Consider the following 22,182-nt stretch of genomic DNA (forward strand, 5'->3'; position numbering starts at 1 on the left):
CAGACGTCAGACTGGATCCGGAAAGTTTTGCGTAGCAGTGCCCCTGTGCGTCGGTAGGCGTCGTCTGCGGCTCAGTGTCCGTCGTTGGTGCCGGGATGACGTCGGAGTACTTCGACGCCGCCCTCACGTGCTGACGTCAGTTCTTATACATAGCTTTTCCGCGCAAGGAACGCAGAGCCATGATAAAAACCGACACTGGTGCCATGAAACTAGGGCCCTGAAAGGGATGAACCGTAACCCTAGATATCCGTTCGCAGAACGGGGAGGATGGGTGGGGCGGTAAGGAATCTAACAACTACTGATTCTTACAGATATATTGTTACCGAAGGTAAGTAACTTGTGCATCTGAAAGAAACAGGTTAGTGTTAGATTCCTTACCTTAGAATATATACCTCAGCAATACCAACCACAGTGGTGGGTCTACGAACCAATGATCACACCAGAAAGTCCTGGAGAACAGAACGGCCAAAAAAGCCATCTCTCTGGACTTGGCTGTCCAGGCAGTAGTGCTTAGCAAACGAGTGCAGCGAGGCCCACGTAGCTGCCTGACCTATGTCCTGCAAGGGGACTCCCCGACCCAGGGCAGTAGTAGCGGCGGCCCGAGTGGAATGGGCCCTCAGCCCAACAGGAGGCTCCTTTTTCACCAAGGAGTAGCACACGTTGATGCACAACACGACCCACCGAGAGATGGTCTGCTTGTGCACTGCCCATCCCTTCTTAGCGCCCACGTAACCAACAAAGAGCTGGTCGTCCACCCGGAACTGGCGTGTGCGATCTAGATAGAAGGAGAGCGCACGTTTTGGGTCCAGACGGTGGAGCCTCTATTCCTCTTTCGAGGGATGCAGAGGCGGAAAGAAGGTGGGCAAGGTGATGGACCTTGGGCAGGAAAGAAGGACGAGTTCTCAAGACAACTTTGTCCGGATGGACAGAGAAGAAAGGAGGTTGAGAAGATAGAGCCTGGAGCTCACCGCTCTCCTGGCAGAGGTGATGGCAACCAGGAATGCAGTCTTAAGAGTCAGAAGACGAAGAGGGCAATTGTGAAGTGGCTCAAAAGGAGCGCACATCAAATAGGTTAGAACAAGGTTCAAGTCTCACTGAGGCGGAGGAGCCAAGATGGCCGCGGAGACGGACGTGTGATCTCCCGGCTCCCTGCGCCCCTGCTTCCCGCACAATGATCCTGCTCCCTATCCTGTACTTGTGCACCGGCGGATTGAAGAAGGAGGATTCCTGATTCCGGAGGTGCCCCTCCGGTGTCTCTACCCGCTCGGCGGACCGAGAACCGCCGAGAGTTGTAGGGGAGACGACCCTGGCCCGGACCCGTGCTCTGCATTACAAAGCACCGCCAGTGACTGCCGTGGCCGCAGGAGACGATTATCCTGCGGGGGCTCTGATATCCTGGACTGGCTGACGGGAGAGTCGGCCTTTGTGGTGGCGCGCTCTAGCGACTGTCTCTGCCTGCCGACGGTGTTCCTGACTTGCTCTTCGCGGAACCAGCGGTGAGACACCCTTTCGTTGCTTAGCGCATGCCGTGGGCGCCTCAGTGGCCGTAGCCTCCCTGTTGCCTCGCCTCTCCGGTGTCGGCCGGCAGGGAGCCCCCCCCCATTGTTGGCATCCTGCGAAGGTGGTCCTCTCCTGCCTCGGGGGAGCGGCTCATATTCTCCTGCCCAGGCGCTGCCTGACAACGCTATATGCTCGAAGGTGGGGACCCGAGTGGCGGCTCCTCTGTGGAGATGGCGGGTGGCGCCCTGGCCTCCGTCCGACAGCTCCGTTGTACGTCTGCTTTGGGAGCTGCCTTATCTGCGGAGGCACATTCTGCGGGGGAAATGGGAGACCGCACACAAATTACCCTCGCCTCTGTTATCCTGGCATTAGCTGAACTGCGGTGCGAATGGCGTGCGAATTTGCTGCAGTTGGAGGAGAAGGTCGAAGGCTGCCTGGCTGGATCGGAATACATTCTGCCTATCCTCTCCCCCTGCTCCGCGGCACAGCCCCCCCTGATCCCGGTCAGTGCGACATTGTTGCCGGAAAAGTGTGGACTTATTCGACGACCCCGTGGTGTTCAGGAGACTGAGTTACAATGTTCCCGCTTGTGTACTGCTACGTTGTTTCCCTCTCCAGCCCGGAGAGCAACCCCTCCCACGGAGCCCCAGAGGCTGCTGCCACTATGTTTGCCTATCCTGCCTGACTGTGCTTCTTTTGTGGGGGCCTCATTGTTTGCCGCTCTGTGTAGTACTGTGGGTTTCATCTGGTTGCTCGATTTCAGTACCGAACTGGTTTGGGACTGGCGTATTTTACTTTGTTCCGGGACCTTTCTCCATTGCAGAGAGTGGCCATCTTGTCCCTTTGTTCTTATGGGGGAGGGCTTTCCCCTTCTTCTTGCTGGATCAGGCTTCTCGGGGTGGGCGGGCACAGGGGGACGTCCTAGATCGGGCCAGGGCTAGGCTTTACTCAATGTGATAGATACAGGGGCGGGCGGAGAATGGGTTGGGACTGTTCCGGTTTCCCTTGCCTGTTTCCTCAGAATTGCTCCTCCTCTCCTACATGACGCTGATTGTTTACTCCGCAAGGCGCTAGGGTTGCAGATGGCTGGGAGTCCGGGAGATCGGCTGCTGGGTGGGCTCCTCCCCGCCTCCTTCTTTTGGGAGTGGTAGATTAGCTTGTCCTTTTCTCCCTCCCTATAGTCAAGAGTGACATTTTCTTTCTTTTCATCTCCTTTTTCCTTCTTTCGGCATTTCTTGCTGTCTCTTCTCCTCTCTTCCGACTTCTCCTCTTCCTAAATTTCGGGTTTATAGGGAGACAGGCACGCTGCTAGAGGGGGGGTAGGCCATAGCCTCTGCATGTGTGTAGGGTGGGGGGTTATATTTCCTTTTTGTTAGTTTCTATGGGACCTGTTTTATTCCTCTATGATTTCACCTTTTTGCCCATGGTAGGGAGTGCTGGGTGTTGGGTGGCAGTGGTAATGTGACTGGGTTATAGGCGCTACTCTGTAGCATGGATATTGTGTAACCATCCTGCCTGGCGGGGACTTGATTGTTGATATACGAATTGCTTGATATAGTTGCCAATGTCGTGTCCCACCTACATGGACCTTGTTCTTATTTTTTATTTTATTAGTACGGAACACTACGGCCTGAACGATAGTTGCATAACAAAAAACTTTAAAATTTAACCTTCATTCATCCTGTGCCACGGTGCTGCGACATCCTCCAGTTTTTCTTCCTTTCAATGTTTGCGGTTCTGGTGCAGTACTGTGTCGCCATAATGTAAGCTGTAGTGCTCAACTGAGTGTTCGTGGCCGGCCGGATGGTTGTAGGCCCGTATTTGTTATTTTTCCTCGTGCACAATAAAGGTTTTCAAAAATTAAAAAAAAAAAAAAAAAAAGTCTCACTGAGGCATCACGAAAGGAACAGGAGGAAACGTGTGTGTGATGCCTTTCAAGAATCTATTTACAACCGGGCACTTGAGAAGAGAAGGCTGATCAGGAAGCCTCAAGAAGGCTAAAATGGCAGAGAGGTAGCCTTTGATTGTGCCCAGAGCAGAGCCCCTGCTGGGCAAGAGAAAGAAGAAAGAGGAGAACCTCTGAAAGAGGGGCAGAAAGTGGATCCACAGCCTTTGCTGTGCACCATGCCACAAATGTATTCCACCTGCTGGCGTATACCGATTTTGTGGAGAACGCCTGGCTGCCAGAATCACATCAGACTTCAGGAGGAAAATCCAATGGCCTCAACTGTCGCCGCTCAATCTCCACGCATGGAGGTGGAGGTTGGACAGGTTCGGGTGGAGGACCGTCCCCTGCTGCTGCGACAGAAGGTCCTCCTGAAGAGGCAGACGAATCGGGGGATGGACTGACATGCTGAGTAGCTCGGGATACGAGTATCTTCGAGCCCAGTCAGGAGCCACAAGGATGACTTGATCCCGGTAGCGCCTGATCTTCTTCAGCACTCTGGGTAGAAGTGGTATAGGCGGAAAGACGTACAACAGACCGCAGCTCCACTCGTGCCGAAAAGCGCCTCCGAGCGAGTGCCGCCTTGGAAATTCCAACGCACAGAACTGTTGACATTGCGCGTTCTCTTCGGTGGCAAACAGATCCAAGGCTCTCCCCACTGCTGAAAGAGGCCTTGCGCCACGTCAGAGTTCAGACGCCATTCGTTATCCATCATGCACCGACGGCTGAGTTTGTCCGCCCTGGCGTTCAAGGAACCTGCCAGGTGTTGAACCAATAGAGTGATGCCCTGGTGTTCCACCCACTGCCAGAGGCGCAAAGCCTCCTGACAAAGGGTCCACGACCCCATCTCACCCTGTTTGTTGCAGTACCACATGGCAGTGGTATTGTCCGTGAACACCTGCACTACACTTCCCCGAACAGAGGGAAGGAAGGCTTTCAGTGCAAGCCTCATCACCCGCAGCTCCAGTAGGTTGCTGTGGATCCGGGATTCCGCCGGAGCCCAGAGGCCTCTGATCTCCGCCTCTCCCATGTGGCCCCCCAACCCATAAGGGACGCATCCGTCACAACTATGTGCTCTGGGTGGGGCAGAGAGAGGGATCAGCCGCTGACCCAATCGCGGTCCAGGAGCCACCACTGTAACTGTCTTACAACCTCCAAGATCAGGAGGTGGACGGACAGGTTGCCCTGATCCTGGGCCCACTGAAACTTCCGGACCCACTGCAGAGCCCGCATCTGCCACCTGGCGTGATGCACCAGAAGGATGCAGGAAGCCATCAGCCCCAGAAGCCGCAGCGTCAACCTGACCGAGACTCGGGATAAAGGCTGAAAGATCTGAATCAGAGCCTGAATATCCCGAACAAGCTGTTCGGGAGGATAAACCCGAAACTGAGCCGAGTCCAGAACCTCTCCAATGAAAAGGAGCTTCTGAGAAGGGCACAGGTGTGAGTTCAGCACATTGATGGAGAACCCCAGCAGGTGCAGGAGGTCGGCCGTAGTCTGGAGGTGGCTGACGACTGTCTGGGGCGAGCCCGCCTTTAACAAACAGTGGTCGAGATAGGGGAAGACTGAAACCCCCGATCTGCGCAGATGAGCTGCGACCACTGCCATCATATTTGTGAACACCTGACGGGCGCTGGTAAGGCCGAAGGGGAGCACGGTAAACTGAAAGTGCTCGTGGCCTACCGTGAACCGCAGGTAACGCCGGTGGGCTGGCAGGATGGGGATGTGGAAATACGCGCCCTGCAAGTCCAACGCTACCATCCAGTCTCCAGGGTCTAGGGCAGCTAAGACCTGAGCCAAAGTCAGTATCTTGAACTTCTCCTTCCGTAGGAAGCCGCTGACTTTCCGCAGGTCCAAGATAGGGCATAGGCCCCCTTTGCCCTTCTTGGGAACCAGAAAGTAGTGGGAGTAACAACCACACCCTACTTCTGGCCGAGGAACGCGCTCGATGGCCCCCTTGGCCAAGAGGGCCGTAACTTTCTCTTGCAGAACTTGCAAGTGATCCCCCGAGATGCGGTGGTACTGCGGTGGCATGGCTGGAGGGGCCGCCTCGAAGGGGAGGGAGTAGCCCCTTCGGACGATTTGCAGCACCCACCTGTCTGACGTAATGGTGCGCAAGTGGAGGAGGTGATGGCGAACCCTGCCCCCCACCGGTGTCGTATGGGCCTGAAAGCTTGGACTAGGAAGGCTTTGAGGCAGATGCTGCGGGAGTGGATGTGGACTGACCCGGCCGTAGTACCCCAGCACCGCCACAGCGGTTACCACGTCCGAGACCGTGCTGCTGTTGGTTCTGCAGCCTGTGGCTGGCTGGACATGAGGGGCGCCCTTTCCTTGGCCACGAAAGGGGCGAAAAGCGGAAGTCTGCTGGCGTTGGCCGAGCCCTAAGGACTTGGCCGTAGCCCTGGAGTCCTTAAAACGTTCCATTGCGCTATCCGCTTTGTCATCGAAAGGCATGTCCACGAGCGTGGCCTAGACATCAACTGAAAAGTTGGCGGACCGCAGCCAGGCGTGGCGTCAAACCGCCACCGTCGTAGCAATCGCTCTACCTAGCGAGTCCGTGGTGTCAAGTCCACACCGGATGGAATATCGTGCCGCGTCTTACCCCTACACTAGGGCTTGGGCGAGCCATGTCCTGGCCTCCTCCGTACACTGGGGCATCACTTCCGCAGCCGTATCCCACAGAGAGTGGGTGTAACGGCCCAAAAGGCACGCAGTGTTCACAGACCGCAGCCCCAAGCTCAGGGACGAGAACAGTTAATTCCCAAACTGGTCGTACCTTTTGGATTCCCAATCCGGGGGAGCAATCGGGAATGCGGTCTGAGGCCTGGAACACCAGGCTCTCAGGGGTGAGGAAAACTGACAGGAAGCAGGGGTCGCCCGGGCGTAGCGTCGTGCCACGTTCCTATCTACAGGGAGCCCTGTAGAGGGCTTGGACCAGGTGCCCAGCAGAACGTCAGTGAGGGCTTCGTTGAACGGCAGTAGAGGCTCCGAGGAGCTTGCCTGCGGATTGAGCACCTCAGTGAGGAGGTTAGTCCTCACAGCCGCGACACCACCACGCTGTAAGCAGCCCCCTACTCCGTAGCCACGGTAGGAGGGGAGACAAATCCAGTGTTGGGTGAAGTGTCCAGACCACTGGCTTCCCCCAACTCATCTGCCCAGTCCTGTGACAACTGGCACTGCAGTGCCAGAGGGTCCTCAGACCACTCCCAGTCCTCCTCATCTTCCATCTCCTGGTAGTCAGGTCAAAAGATGGAGCCGGGTCATCGGTGAATGGCTCACCTATCGGCGTCGAATACGGATCCGGACCGGGTACGGCGTCGTCCGGGGACAGTGCCTGGGGCGACACCCTTTGTGACGGCGCCAGCGGATAGGTCGGAAGGTCGACCGGCATCAACTTGAATCCAGGCTTGGATCCAGAGGGGCCCTGGGGCGTCGGGACCGGAGTCGTCGACGGCGCCGGGGCCGGAGCCGCCAGCCCACTCGGGCCCCCAGACTGACCCGCGGGGCCCGGAGGCATCTCAGCGGGGTCCGGCGGAGGGGAGAGCGCCCTCATGGCCATGAGGACGGCACTAATCTCTTCCGGCGTCGATTGCAGCCCAGGGACCGGCGGGTATGGAGCTGGACACGGCGCTCACGGCTCCGACAGAGGCGTGGGGGCGGTGTCGCCCGAAACCCCAGCCGCATCGTGTGAGCGTCGGGGGGAGTCGGAAGAGCGATGTCCCTTCTTCGACTTCTTGTGCCTCGACTTACCTGAGGACTTTGAGCCGGACGAGTGGTGTCGACTCGCCGAGCTGTGTTGACTGAGGCCCTGCGACCAGTCCCTCGACCTCCACCTGGACCAGGACCGGGAGCGGCGGGGGGCCGACTGCTGGATCTCGAGGCGCTTACAGGACCGCTCCCGCCTAGCCTTCGACGGCAAGGCCCGGCAGTCGGGGCACGACTTGTCATTGTGGTCGGCCCAGAGGCAATAAAGGCACAGACTATGGGGGTCGGTAACCGACATCAGACAGTTACAGTCGTCGCAGGGTTTGAACCTTGGCATCCCTATCCGCACCCAGAGTCCAACGACTCGAGAAGGGTCCAAAAGCGATCGAAAAAAGTTAGTCAAAAATTGACTAAAGAGTACTGCTCTTCCCGGATCTGGGCTTGCTGGCGCAGAAAAAAGAAGAACTTACGTCAGTGCGCGAGGGCGGCGTCCAAGTACTCCAACAACGTCATCCCGGCGCCAACGAATCCAGACAACGGACGCGGAGCCGCAGACGACACCTACCGACGCGCAGGGGTACTGCTAAGCAAAACTTTCCAGCTCCAGTCTGACGTCTGGGGATATTCTAAGGTAAGGAATCTAACACTAACCTGTTTATTTCAGATCTGCCAGGAAAGACCCCCTCTAAAAAGGAACACAATTAACCCTACAATCGCTTTGGCCTATTTGGGCCTTGTAAAGGGAGTGCAGCTTGAATCCTGTGGCACAGTGATCATGCAACCCATATAAAGGCATATCCATCACACTTAAGTCGCCTTCTGCAACAAACAACAAAGTGATGGGGTAGAATGCCATCTCTCCGGGCCATATTCTAGTCCAGTGTTTTTAAACCACCATGCCAAATTAGACAGCTACCTGCCTTTTGCAAATCAGTACTGACCCTGTTCCTCAAGTATGGCGCCCATAGCAGCACCTCTTGCACAGCTACCTTGTCTAGCAAGGGTGGGTTGAGAGAAAAGCAGTTTCATAAAAGGCTTATGAATGTTAGCTAATTTATCTGCTTAACAACAATGACAAAGTGAACATTAAAGTTCACAAAGTGTGTAAATTATTTGTCACTTGAAGTAGGTGTACCTGTTGGTAGGGCTTACTGAGGACTTGATGAAGGTCAGATATTTTTTAATATATAAAAAGTCACAGATTCTTAGAAGGTTGTTCCTTTTTTCACATGCCTGCCCAAGGGAAATGGACATTTGGCAAACAAGGGATTGAAAAACACAGTAACACCCCTGAATGCAAACATAAATCTTTTAAAAACATTTTTTTTTTTTAACTGACAAAAGAGTACATTTTGCAATTACCCGCCCACAGGTGCTTTTCCTTTATGAAAAAGGAGGCGTCTCTGAATTTGGTGGAACTTGGGCAAATGGTTAGTTTTGATAGTTGTGATAGGTGCCTTTGTTTGTACGTCTATACATCACTAGGAGCTTAGGAACTACATCTATAATTCACTAGCATAAAAATGTGCATAATTTGGATAATGACGAGAAAGGAAAATCTTCATTCATTTCGGTTGACTACATGATTTCATCAATTCGGATATATTGTCCCAAACAACAATATAGCCAAAACGTATTTATTTATCTTGCATGAGTTCACACACATGCTTGGGTGTTTTTTTTTTTTTCCGGCAAATTTTTACACATCAAAGTCTACACTACAGTAGCATCAATGTTTCATATGCTTTATAGGATACATTTGTTTGCTTCCATACCATTAAACAGTTGCTGGATTGATTAAAACAATGTAATTGAACTGAGGTGAAATAATACTTTCCACAGCAGTAATTAATCAAATTCCCTGCAAAGGTGAAGCATATAAGGTTCAATCCCTAAATACCTTGATTAGGTCAGGGAGATAGCCCTATAGCCCGGCGAGGCCGCATGGGGCCGGAGCATAGGAGAGCTTCCGGAGAGGGTTCCCAGGGGGCCTTGTCTGGCCTGGAGTCGGAGGCCCGCGACGGGGCCTGTATCCGCTGTTGACCCTGAGACATCCTGGACCTGTGGCCTCCGGGTCTGGGGTTCATCTGAGAGCGACATCGCACCTTGAGGGGATCATCGGGGTGCTGTCGTGCCTAGTGTGCTGCTCCTCCCGGACAGATTTTTCAGAACAAGACTTTCTTCTTCGACTCCCACCAGGCTGCTTGGACGTGGCTCACGGAGGAACGTCCCCTCCTGCCGGGGGCTCCTCCCCCACCGTCCCAGCAGGCCCCAGAGCGAATAAGCCAGACCGCGCCGAGGCCTAGGAGACGCAGGACCGGATCCCGGAGGAGGGCCGGCCGTCGAGGTGGCGGCTCCCAATCGCCTGTGGCACGGCCCCAGCACTCTCCGACCCAGACCTAGGAGCGGGGATCCGCTCCTCCGCCATTGGTCTCCTCCCTGATTGACATGGGCAGCGCCCCCGGACCTAGTGCGACTCAGACTAGCCATGTCGGACTCTGACCTATCCGGAAGCCCTGTGATCCCCGGATCAGATGTGGACACCGGGCCATGATCAGAGTTTCCACCGGAGCCCGAGGCTCCAATCTGGAACTCTCCACTTATGCATATGCCTCCGACTTCATGCACAGACTCACTCAGAGCTTGCCAGACTGGTTTGTTGGGGTATCTATAACGCTGTTCTCCTGAGTTCAAACACCTTAGTCCGCAGATACTTGATTAGATTCCTCTAATTGCTGTTAACATTCTATCCGAACATATGGAGGGGGGTCAGACTCAGCCATGTGCCGATTTTGTAGTTGCTAACCATTTTAGGTTTAGCTGTTCGCCTCCTTGCGAGGTATTAGTGACTTATTTTAGGGCGACAGATGCTTCTCGTTCTGAAGTATAGGGTTGGGGGGCGAGGGAGGGGGGAGAGACCGTTGTCTCTCGGGAATTGGTTGTTGCTGGTCGCCTACGGGCCGCCTTGTTCTGTTCTTATGGGTAGTCACAGGTCCTACTATCCTCCTCAGCTGTCAAACACACCCCTGTCTTCCTTAACTAGGCCCCTGAGCCCCGGATCCTGCCGGGCCCTCCCCCCTGACGGGGAGGGATCCTCTTTGCCCACTTACTACACACCAGACCCCACTTCCACACATGACCCGGAACTATGACAAACTCCTCCATATCCTCTCCTGGAATGTGAACGGCCTCCTTGATCGCATCAAACGAACCGCGGTACTGCGGGCAGCCCTCCGCCACGTGCCTGATGCCCTACTCCTCCAGGAGACGCACCTTCTGGGTTCCCAGTGCCACTTCCAGGCTCGATATGGGGTTGACCGGTTCTGGCACTTCGGTTTTACCAGAGGCTCCCGGGGGGGGGGGTGGCCATTCTTCTGAGACTAGGGCTTCCCTTCACCGTAAGTGACGCAGTCACCGACCCCGGGACAGCAACCCCGGGACATCGTTTCACTCGCTCTGAGAATCCATCGAGGAAAGATTGACTCCCCTCTCATCACGCAGAGATCAACTCCTGCATCTTTCACAGACCACTTGGCTCCGGATTACTCTGACTTGATTTGACCCCCCCGATTGATTCACCCCGCCCCTCCCATCACGCAGAGATCAACTCCCGCATCTGTCACGGACCACTCGGCTCCGGATTACTCTGACTTGATTAAAACCCCCCTTCTCAGGCATTCATGGAATCGAAGATGTAATCTCGGACCGAACAGCCCCTCCCTGTACCTGTATGTCCTCTGAGACATCCACACAGATCTTTGTCCCGTGGTACTCCTTTCTTGTCATCCACCAGTTGCCAGACGCACTGCTTCCAGCCCCTCTGTTCTGATGATGATTCGAATTATTACGGATCGAAACGCCGTCGACTCCCCAGCGAGATTTTAGGCGCCCTTCACTCAGTGGTTCTCAGAAAATGCAAAACGAAAATTGAATTGTTCGAATACCACTCTTTTTTTACGCACTGTATATAATTATTCGTATCACACTTTGCGGCGTCCACGCTGCTCTCACTGTCACCTGCGTCGTAGTGCCACTCACATTTGCACTCGTGCACCTTGTACAATTTTGGGCTTTTACTTGCTATTGATTAATTGCAGTGCTGATACTAACTGTAATTACATTTGTCCTATATGATTTTTGAAATGCTGATATAAATGATGCCTTGAGCACATACGAAAATCAAACTTAGTCTCCTTGCTCCTTAATGGATAATACTGTATAGATATCCTGTATAATTGTCCACAAATAATACCAGTTAGGATACTGTCCATTGTATATATACTACTACTCCAGGAGACGCACCTTCTGGGTTCCCAGTGCCACTTCCAGGCTCGATATGTCGGTTTTACCAGAGGCTCCCGGGGGGTGGCCATTCTTCTGAGACAAGGGCTTCCCTTCACCGTAATTGACGCAGTCACCAACACAGAGGGAACGTATGTGGCCGTGTCGTGATTGGTTGAGGGCAACCATTTTAATCTCCTCAGCACCCATGTTCCCCCAGCACTCCTATCATCCCCTTTTCTGCACCTCACACAGTTAGTTTCCTCTCTTCCCCAGGGCCTCACCATCGTCGGGGGTGACTTCAATGCTGTCCTTCAACCCTCCAGGGATGTGTCGGGCCTTCTCTCAGTGCAGCGGCTAGCCTCTGCGAAGAGCCTGGTAGGATAGACCTCAGCAATGGGTTTTTGCGATGTATGGGGAGTGTGGAACTCCAGAAGGGAAAAATACACTCACACATCAGCCGCCAACCACACCCATTCTCCCATAGATTTAATTCTGATGCCCGCCACGGACTGCCAGTTGGTGACAGGGGCAGAGCTTCTCCCCAGGGGAATCTCCGATCACTCCCCCATCTCAATCTACATCGGGTCTCCGTCCACAGGCCCCAAGACAACCTGGCGCCTAAATGCGTGGTTTCTACAGGACCCCGAACTGGTGGACTCCCTCAGTCAGGAGCTCCGACATTACTTCTCCGCCAATGTAGGGTCAAGTCCCTTCGCAGGGAACGCTCTGGGAGGCGGGCAAAGCAGTGCTCCGCGGAGTCGCCAAGGGGCTAGTGCATGCCAAGCACACTGCCTAGACCGCCCAACTGGCGCAGCTGGAGTCCAGAGCTGTCCGCTTGGAACAAGCTCAACTGGCTAATGACGTTGCAGACTCCTCTAGACAGCTGGCGCTGGTCCTGGACGAGATTCGGCGGCTCTCCCTGGAATTGGTCAAAATGCTCTGGCGCTCCTCTGTGGCCCCGTATCTACGGCTGGGGCGACAAGAACAGTAAACTGTTCCACAATCTGGTATCCTACCCTAGAGCCCACTGCATTCTCCCAGAGATCCGAACAGCGCATGGGACACGCCAAGTGACATCTTCCACCATTCCACCATTGCGCAAACCTTCACACAGTATTATGAGGCCCTCTACACCGCACGCCCCCCCCCCCAAAGCTTCCCTCGCTGACTTGATGGTGGAGTCCGGAGCATGCCTTCCGTGTCTCCCCACCGAGATGGCAGATGCCCTAGACGGCCCTCTCACTCCGGAAGAAATTCACGGAGCCATCACCCTGCTACACTCCGGCAAGACGCCAGGGCCGGATGGATTTCCTTAGGAATACTACTCAGCGTTCCGCGAAGATCTGGTCCACCATCTGACAGAGCTCTTCCACCAGGTGGTCGACGACTGGTCCTTCCCGTCTGAATCCAACGTGGCAACCATTGTGGTCATCCCGAAGACACAACCACATTCGCTGGACTGCTCCGATTACCGCTCAATCTCCCTGATAAAAACCAAAATAAAAATTTTCGCCACTGCAATTGCCCAAAGACTCTGGCTCCTCCTGCAGGACCTGGGCCACCCCGACCAATGCAGGTTCATGCCGGCCAGGGGTACCCGTCACTGTATCCGCCGTCTTCACCTCGCACTTGCTCATTGACATCGACTTTCCCCATACCTGACCCTTCTCCTTGTTGACTTTGAGAAGCCCTTTGACACGGTGGATTGGGGATACCTGGGAGACGTTCCGGAGAGGATGGGTTTCGGCCTTCCCTTCCCGCCGCCTGGTCCAAGTTCTTTACAACAGTCCTAGAGCCTGTGTGCTCGTCAACGGCGCGTACTCCAAATCATTCCGATTCGGAGAGGCACCCGCCAGGGCTGCTCCCTCTCACCACTCCTCTTCGCGCTGGCGATGGAGCCCCTGCGGCGCCAATACGGCAGGACCCCCTCATCCAGGGCTGGATGTGGGATCAGAGCCAGGTGGACAAAATTGCTCTATATGCAGATGATGTTCTGCTCTATTTGGCCGACCCAGAGCACTCCGGCCCTAGGTCTCGGAGGGCCCTTTCTGCCTTTGAGCAAGTCTCGGGTCTCCGCCTTAACCCGGCATAATCCACACTAGTCTCCCTTCACCCCTCACAGGCATGCTTCGATTGGCAGGCGGTGATCCCCCTCCGGAGGCAGTCATTCAAGTATGTGGGTTTATGGGTGACCCTCCTGCCTGAGCTAGAGTGGGCCCTCAACGTTGCCCCCCTAGTCACCCGGATGAAAACCGATCTTAGGAACCGGCAGTCCCTTCCCCTTAACCCATTGGGCCGGAGCGCCCTTTTCAAAATTATGATCCTTCCCTGCTTTCTTTATATTTTGCAGAACCTGTCGCTTCACCTCACGAGTAGCTGGTTCAAGGAACTGGATAGCACGCTTATCCGGTTTCTGTGGGGGAGTGGGCGATCACAACTGTCTCTGTCCCATTGCCGGATTCCCCCCTTTGACAGTGGCATGGGAGTCACCTACCTCTATTTTTACTACCTAGCCACAAAACTCATTGTGATTCACGATTGGTTTGCGGGTGGCTGGTCCGACCCAGCCTACCGGGTGGAGCTCACTGTCCTAGACTTCGCGCAGGTACAGGGCTTCCTATACGGTGCCACACTCCATGCCCCCAATCACCAGATCGGTCCTCATGGCTTGGCGCGCTGCCCTTCGCATGGTGCACTGGGATCGGAAGCTAGACAAACGCCCCTATAGTGTGGCACTTGGTTGGGGGAGACCTCATCCCTGGAGGGTTTCCGCCGTTGGGACCTGGTGGGGATATCCCTACTAGGAGACATGTGGGTAGGGGATCAGATACATTCCTTTTCTGACCTACAGCAAAGACAACCCCTCCTAAACTCCCAGTTCTATAAATACTTGCAACTCCGCCACGCCCTCCGCATACACCTCTCAGCAACCACTTCTCTTCCGGAGTTCAGTCCTCTGGAGGCTCAAGTCATGTTGGGAAACCTGGGGAGAGGGCGGTGTCCCGAATATACAGAGCCCTGATTAATAACTGCCCCACGTCCTTAGATCGCCTTAGAGAGCGATGGGAGGGCCCTTTGGACGAAGCAGATTGGCGGGATGCCCTTATGGCACCCAAAACCCTAACCACATCTTTAAAACTACGCCTGGTCCAGCTTTACTTCCTCCACACGGCGTATTTCACGCCGGCCCGTCTCTTTCGAGCCGGTGCGAGAACCTCCCCGACCTGTGCCCGGTGTGCTGGCACCCCAGCTAACTTTTACCACATGGTGTGGCTATGTCCGGCCTTGGATCCATTCTGGAGAGGGGTCGAACGGGAGCTTACGCGGGCTTTGGGTTGGGTGGTTCCCCACGATCCGAGACATTTGTTACTGGGAGTGTTCGATGGCCTGGACGGCTCCCGGGCTGATAAGTGATTCTTGGGAACAGCACTGGCAGTGGCGAAACGAGACATCGCAGCTAAATGGTCTCAGGCTAAGGCACCGGCACTACAGAAATGGAGGAGGGGGGTGGACTGGTGCGAGGTGCAGGAGGAGGCCCTCTTTGAGGCTCGGGGCTGCCCGGAAATATTTTGTAAAGTATGGGGCAAATGGTTTGGCTTGTTACCATCTTGATAGGCCCTAACTTGTTAACTCAATGTGCTATGAGGGTGCTAGTTATTTATTCTGAAAAGACTGATACGATCTGTGTTGTCATTTGGGAGGAACAGGGGTTTCTAAATGGACTGTGTGACTTGTTACCAATGAACTATTTGTCTTGCAAAATTTAGTAAAATTTGATGATCAAAAAAAAAAAGTCAGGGAGATAGAAGGGTGTCTCCCTTTAGGGGCCAGTAGGGGATTCTAGGTCCCTCTGAAGTAAATAGCATGGGACAGGACCTCTGGCGTTGGTGGTACCAACGGAAAGGTTTTAGAATCCGTGTAGTAATGAAAATCACAGGTTACATTTTTACAAACCAATCGTTAAAACATACAATGCAAATCAAAAACCATCTAAAAGTCTGTAATAAATTAAGACATTATATACAAAATCTTAATATTGCAAAACCTTTAGCAAAGGTCGATTTGTGGAAGAGGTATGGTGCAGCGGCCAGGGTGCCTGACTCCGGACCACGGAGTTCACGGTTTGAACCCAGGCGCTGGCGGCAGGTTACCCCAGCGCCGGGAAACCTCTCCGGAGGTAGCTGTGCGCTTTAGAAATTCTAGTATTTCATATATTGTATATTTCCGACCATACCAGGGACAAACAGATAACGTTCTCAATTTTGTAGAACTATTACTTTAATTTTAGTACAACAAACTTAATTTACAACTGAATGTGTATTACAGTGGGAGTCTATTTTGGAACACCTTCAGTATATCGCAATCCATTTATCGCATGACAAATCTATTGCATGCACTATCTGGCCCTAACCGTTACATGGCAGAGTAAGTAAGAGTTCAGGACAGAAAATTTATCTTGAAGATGCACTGCTCTGGTAGGACTGTGATATAGTGACACACAACTTAATTTAAAATAAATTCAGTAAAATAGCAATCCCACCGCTTATAATAAACTTACCTCGGCACAGAGGTGAAAGTAGCAGAGAAGAATGGTTGCTTCAGAACAGGTAATAACCAAAATGATGAATACGAGAAACAAGAAGCCAAACATGTAATACATTTGATGAGACCTAAAAAACAAAAACAAAAAAGCAATATCACAATTACACCCTGGGTCATTTATACATATTTTATTATGCAAGTGATAAATGTCACGCGTAACCCGTAACCCGTCAAAGTACACTAAATTACGTGTTCACAAATGTTTTTTTCCTCAAACAATTTGATTGAGTTTTGAGCAACAAGCGAATAACATACGCTGTTGAACTCACCGGATGAAAGTACAAGGTGCACAATACAATGCATAGCGTTCCATGGCAGAAGTACGTGGCTCAATACTATAGAACATAGGTACTCACAAACTTTCTCTCGGGGGCCAAATTGAAAGTGTGGTTTGTGGCCGAGGGCCGCACCGGTGGGGGCGGGGTCAGTGGGGCGGGGTCAGGCGGGGGTGGGGTCAGTGGGGGCGGGGCTAGAGGGGGGGGGGGGGAAATCACTGCAGTTTCAAAACCTTACTAGACAATGCTGTATTTCCAAAGCAGTTGCAACTACATGGAGCACATGTTAATAACATGTTTTTATTAGCAGACAATAGCAATCTTAAGTGGGATTGCATGGCAATTTGCAGTAACCGAAAATTCAGTACAGACTTCAGAGTCCCAAAAACAGGCATGTTAAAGACAAACACTACGAACTTATTTTACATTTCATGTCACCAATGAGTTTTCTGTAATCTGGTACCAAGTTGGAAACAGCAAGCCTTAAGAGCTGCTCCAGATGTATGTCTGTAAGCTTATTTCTGAGTTTGCTTTTCAACAGTCCCATTGTGGAAAATGAACATTCACAAGCATATGTTGACCCAAACATACAAATTACCTTCTGGGCCACTGTAAAAAGAAGAGGAAACTTGTCAGAGGGTACAAATTTCCAGAATTCTTCTGGTGATTGCCGCAAAAAAGATGCTTCGAGGGCTGAATTGTGCTGCATGTCAATGAGCTCTATTTCTGCTTGAGCCCTTTCCATGCCAATAAAGGCAACAACATCAAGATTCCGTGCACTCACCATCCAGGGGTTTTCAACCAGCCTGAACAGAGGGGTGAGGGCTCTGAATTGAGCAATTCGTCGTTTGATCTCCCCAGAAATGTCCTCAAGACATGCACCAAGGTCTAGGTTTGCCAGAATGCCTTGTGCATCTGGAAACCTCAGCATCACAGCCAACAGTTTTGGGAAGTGGGTGAAGTCACTATCACCCAGTTGTTTTTTAAACAGCACAAGCTTACTTTCAAAAGCATAAATACCATTCATGAGGGAGCACACAAGCTGCTGTTTACCTTGCAGGGTCAAATTGAGAACATTAACATGCGTGAAAATATCTGAAAGAAAATGGAGCATAATAAGCCATTTCACATCTGTTAGTTCTGGGAATGATTGGCCCCTACTGTTCACAAAGAGTTCAATTTCAGGAAGCAATGTGATGAACCGCTCCAGAATCTTCCCTTTGCTTAGCCAACGCACTTCAGTGTGCATCAAGACGTCAGTATGTTCCGCTTCAGATTCCTGCAGCATTGCTTTAAAAAGTCTATGGTTCAGAGCTTTAGCACGGATAAAATTAACAATTTTCACTGCACCTTTTAGGACATTATTCAGTTCTCCATGCTTTAATTTTGCACACAGTACTTCCTGGTGAATAATGCAGTGGTAGTCCAGCACAGTCTGTCCTATGAGCTTCTTTTTAAGCATAGATACGAAGCCTCTGTCATGGCCTACCATGGCAGGAGCCCCATCCGTTGTTATGCTGACAAGAGTGTTCAGTGGTATATGATGTGTTTCAAATTAGTTGCACATGCTGTCCAGTATATCTTCTCCTCTTGTGTGCCCTTGCAATGGTAGAAGGCCCAGGAGCTCTTCTTTGGGATTAAGCGATTGGTCCCTGGTCCAGATACCTCACCCAAACTAATAACTGGGCCACATCGCCTATGTCTGTGGACTCATCCATGGCAATGCTGTAGAACGGTGACTCTCTCACTGCTTGGATCACCTGCTCCTTGACGTTTTGTCCCATTGCCTCTATTCTGCTTGCACATGTGGTGTCTGATAGCTGCAATGTACCAATTTCCTTTAAAACGCTGGCTTTAATACTGTAGATGTCAAATAAAATTTCGGCTGCTGAAAGGAAACATTGCTTCACCAGCTCTGCATCTGAGAATGGTTTTTTATGTTTAGCTAGAAAGTAGCATATTTTGAAAGACGCTTCTGTTACAGTCTCAGATTCCTTCATCTGGCAAAGGAAGATCTTCTGCTGGGAAAGAAGAGCTTGCTTCAACGATGCCACTTTTGCAGAACGCAGTTTAGAGTTCAGTGGGAAGTTCACAGTGTATCCAGAGTGCTGCGTTTTGTAGTGCCGTTCCAGGTTATACCTCTTAAGAACATTTACAGGTGGCTTTTTCTTTTGGACATTCTACAAACAAGTACTCTTCTTCCCATGCTTCCTGGAAGGTCCTGTGTTCGCTCTGGATCGTTTGCAAGGCTTGGAAACTGGACTGTAGGCCATTACGGAGCTCTCCAGCTAGTTCGTTACTATGCAATAAGTAACAAGGACCAGGAATCTGATTTTCTACCGGACGACCAATTGACCGACACCGCCCCACGACCGCTGGACCGACACTGCGTCACGACTGCTGGACAGACACCACTTGACGACCAATGGACCAACACCACTTCTCACACAGATCTGTGAGCAACACCAAAGTAATGTTTTGTTTAAACATACAAATGGGTAAACCTGTACGTGAAAAACAGGAGGCTTTCCTAAAGCCAGTGGTTTATGCAGGAAATTCACTCAATAGGGATTTGAAATAAATGGCATGCACAAAGTACAAGGATACAGAGTAGAAACACATATGGAAGGAGCTAATCTGGACAGCGCTATTTGGTGTGGAGCAGCTGTCAAACTAAAGGAATCTGAAAGGCTCAGATACAATGGTCAGGCCTTTAGAGAGTGGATGGGTGATGGAGGGGAGGTTTCAGGTGGGGTTAGTAGAGCGGGCGGAGAATCAGAGGGCGGGATTAACAAGAAGATTAAGCCAATGGGCAGAGTCAGGTGTGGCCAGAAAGAGCAAAACATCCCAATTTTTAGTATTTGTTTCACATTTCATTGCCCAGTTGCAGCTTATTATGTTATGTAGTTCAACCAATGGATACACATGTATATTTACGGTTTAATATTAGTTCTTGACATTAAAATACATTCACAAAGTTGAATATGTTCCCAATCACGGAAATGTTCCAATTACGCTTAAAAGTGGATTCTAAAGCCATTTGTATCCCTCCAATGCATTTGCTGTCTTCAGTACTTCTCATCCCTTTTTCCACAATAATATGGCCCTGCCATGTTTGACACATAATACATCATCTGCTGCTTAATCTGACAATGTTATCAAAACAATGTAGCTCAACTTTGCCCTCTATTCCAGCTGATTTGCTGCATTCTTAAATATCTCAAGCTAGCAGAAAGTAAAAACAAGGATGCAAGACAAAGCTGCCAGGACTTTAATCCATAAAACATTCAAGCTCACATTAATGCTAACAAACAGGTCCTCTGGCAAACACGGGTGTAAGAATGCAGTTTGTTGTTCTAGAAAACATCATGCCAGACAGACAGTTCTGTATGGCTCATGACAACCGACATTTTCACTCTGCAACATTTGCAGACACTTCTTGCATTTTGGTAAAAACTCGCTGTTTTTCAGGGACAGAACATCAGTCACAGAACTACAAACCTTTTCAGATAACCGTCTTCTACATCAGCAGAGCTAAAGCAATTGTTTTGCAATGTAGCAGGGTTTTCAAAATGCATTTGCAGAGAAACAAAGGTAATGCGTCAATGTCCTTTTCATGTAAGGAATGAGGAAAGGAGTATTAACCGCTAAAAACGCCATATCTGTCCTCAATGATGATATCAACATTTCAACATGAAAAAGAGTAGAAGTTAATCTAATATTCAGCTGCATATGGCATGCGCATTAGAATTTCCTCACTGCAGACATTGAACAACATAATATGCTCCTATTCTAAATGCGGTCTGCCATTTGAGGACATATCAGTCGGCAAATCATTTGGCAATTGGCGGGCATAGACACACAAACAAACATATGCCCCTCAAACAGCAGAGCCAGTGCACATTGAGGATAACAAAGGTATGTGTGGCCTGACATTTATATTTAGGGCAAAACTAGCTGGCAAGCAACTGAGGGATGTCTCTTTACTGCCTTTCCACTGTTCTCTCTTCTTCATCTTTATCCACCTCTCTTATTCTCTCCTGTCCCCCTTTCTCTCAACTAATCACCTCTTTCACATTCCCTCCCTTGCTCTCCTAATCCCTTTTTCTCTCCCTTATTCCTTTCTTCTCTCTCATGTTCCCTCCCTTTCTCTCCTATTCCCCAATTACCTTTGGTCTTCCCTCATTTTTACTCTGTTTCCCCCTTCCACCTCAAGCTGTTTTCTCTTCACCCTTGCTTCTTCTCTAATCTCTTTGCATCCTTTCTTTTCCCTCATTTTGTGTCTCCTGTTCTTGCCAGGAAATTTTTTTCTATAGATCTCTATTGCCTGCAAACACTGCGTGTGTGTCGTGCTCTGGCAGGCTGGGATGGGTTTAGCAGCGGCTGGGGACAGGATTCATAAAGCACTGTGTGTAGTAGAGTTTAAAACAGCTCCATATGTGCTGCGCTCGTTTCGTGTTGGGACTAGAAAGAAATATGAAAACGCAAAGGGGTCGTCAACAAACCGTGTGTGACGTCTCTGACGCTCAGGCCAATCAGAGGCAAGCATAAACAGTGAAGATGGTCGCAGGAGCAAACGTTGTGAATACGTATTGAATACGCATTCACTACGTATGCTCCTGCGTTCGGCCATCTTCTCTGTTTACAGGTACATATGACTCGTATGGCAAAGATGTCCGTGGGCCGCCAGTGAAGGCCAGGCGGGTCGCCACTGGCCCGCGGGCCGTACTAGGAGTATAGTATAGAACATAATGTCAGAACAACCCAAGCACGATAGCAGATAAATACATTGTGGAGTTAATCAAGACAGCATATTTATACCGTGAAATCCAGCTATGAGGGGTAAATCCTATGGCGTTCTACGTAAAGGCCACAAGTAGCAATCAACATACTTTTGTGAGTGATTCCGGAGCCCCCCTGCCCCACCCCTTACGGAAAATGTAGACAAAAAGCACCCAATCCACCAGGCCCTACAGGGAAGTAGTGTTTGTAGTAAAGTATAGTGTGCACAGAGTCCAGTGGAAACCCAAACAAGGGTAGGCAAGGTAAAAGTAGATAATACCTTACTCTCTATTTGTGGTGGTGAGGGCGAGCAGTAAGGCTTTATCAGAGGGTAATGTTGAGCATTTACTGTACACACTCAGGTAAGGAATGATGCCACACACTCAAAGACTGAACTCAAACCAATTAAGTTTGTATGCAAATATTGTTTGGTTATTTTATTTCTAGAACCAAGCCAAGCCTTGTGCAGGTAAGTGAAATAATACTTGGAGAATTTGTATGCAGGGAATTACAGTTGAATGCAGGTTCAAATGCAGTTGGTTGATTTACAGGTAAGTCAACAGTTCAGAATTACTTTTCAGTTACATTACAGATTACTGTGCAAGTTACTTCTTGGATTACTTTTCAAGTTACTTTTGCTAACCAGTGTGATATGCCTAGTTTTCACACTGGGACATCTTCTAGACAAAAGGTAAGTAATATAGTTTTAGTATATTTGCAGTTTACAAGTTTTCATACAAGCCAAGTCCTCACAAGATTTTTCAAAGAAAAGCAGTCAATGAACTCCAATGGGAGGAAATTAAGTTATTGATTTACAGGTGGGTACTTTGTTGTGGGAGTTTGTATTCTGGGGTTAGCACCAGGGTTCCCTCAGAGTCAAGGATGCACTCTCAAAACACCCACAGTGGCACTGGGACGGCTGGGTGCTGAGGCCCAACGTTTTCCAATGGGGATAGGGGGCCTCTGGTTGGCAACTGCTCACGAGCAGGCCAAAAGGTTGTGGGAGCAAAGCTTCTGGTGTTAGGTTCAGGGCAAAGGGGGATCCAATTTAGCACATAAAGTGCACCCTCAGCGGCACAGGGGCGGCCG

At 50.9% G+C, this 22,182-nt stretch overlaps 1 protein-coding gene across 1 annotated transcript in view; it reads right to left on the reverse strand.

Moving 5' to 3' along the window:
* The window catches only part of TM9SF2 (transmembrane 9 superfamily member 2), a 395,116-nt gene that overhangs the window by 52,198 nt on the left and 320,736 nt on the right, over window positions 1-22,182 (reverse strand). The window contains exon 15 of the mRNA XM_086934380.1: window positions 15,993-16,104. Coding sequence (XP_086790506.1) covers window positions 15,993-16,104 — 112 coding nt within the window. The remainder of the gene's footprint in view (window positions 1-15,992; window positions 16,105-22,182) is intronic.

This window comes from Lissotriton vulgaris, chromosome 8 (genome assembly GCF_964263255.1).
Source record: "Lissotriton vulgaris chromosome 8, aLisVul1.2, whole genome shotgun sequence".
NCBI lineage: Eukaryota > Metazoa > Chordata > Amphibia > Caudata > Salamandridae > Lissotriton > Lissotriton vulgaris.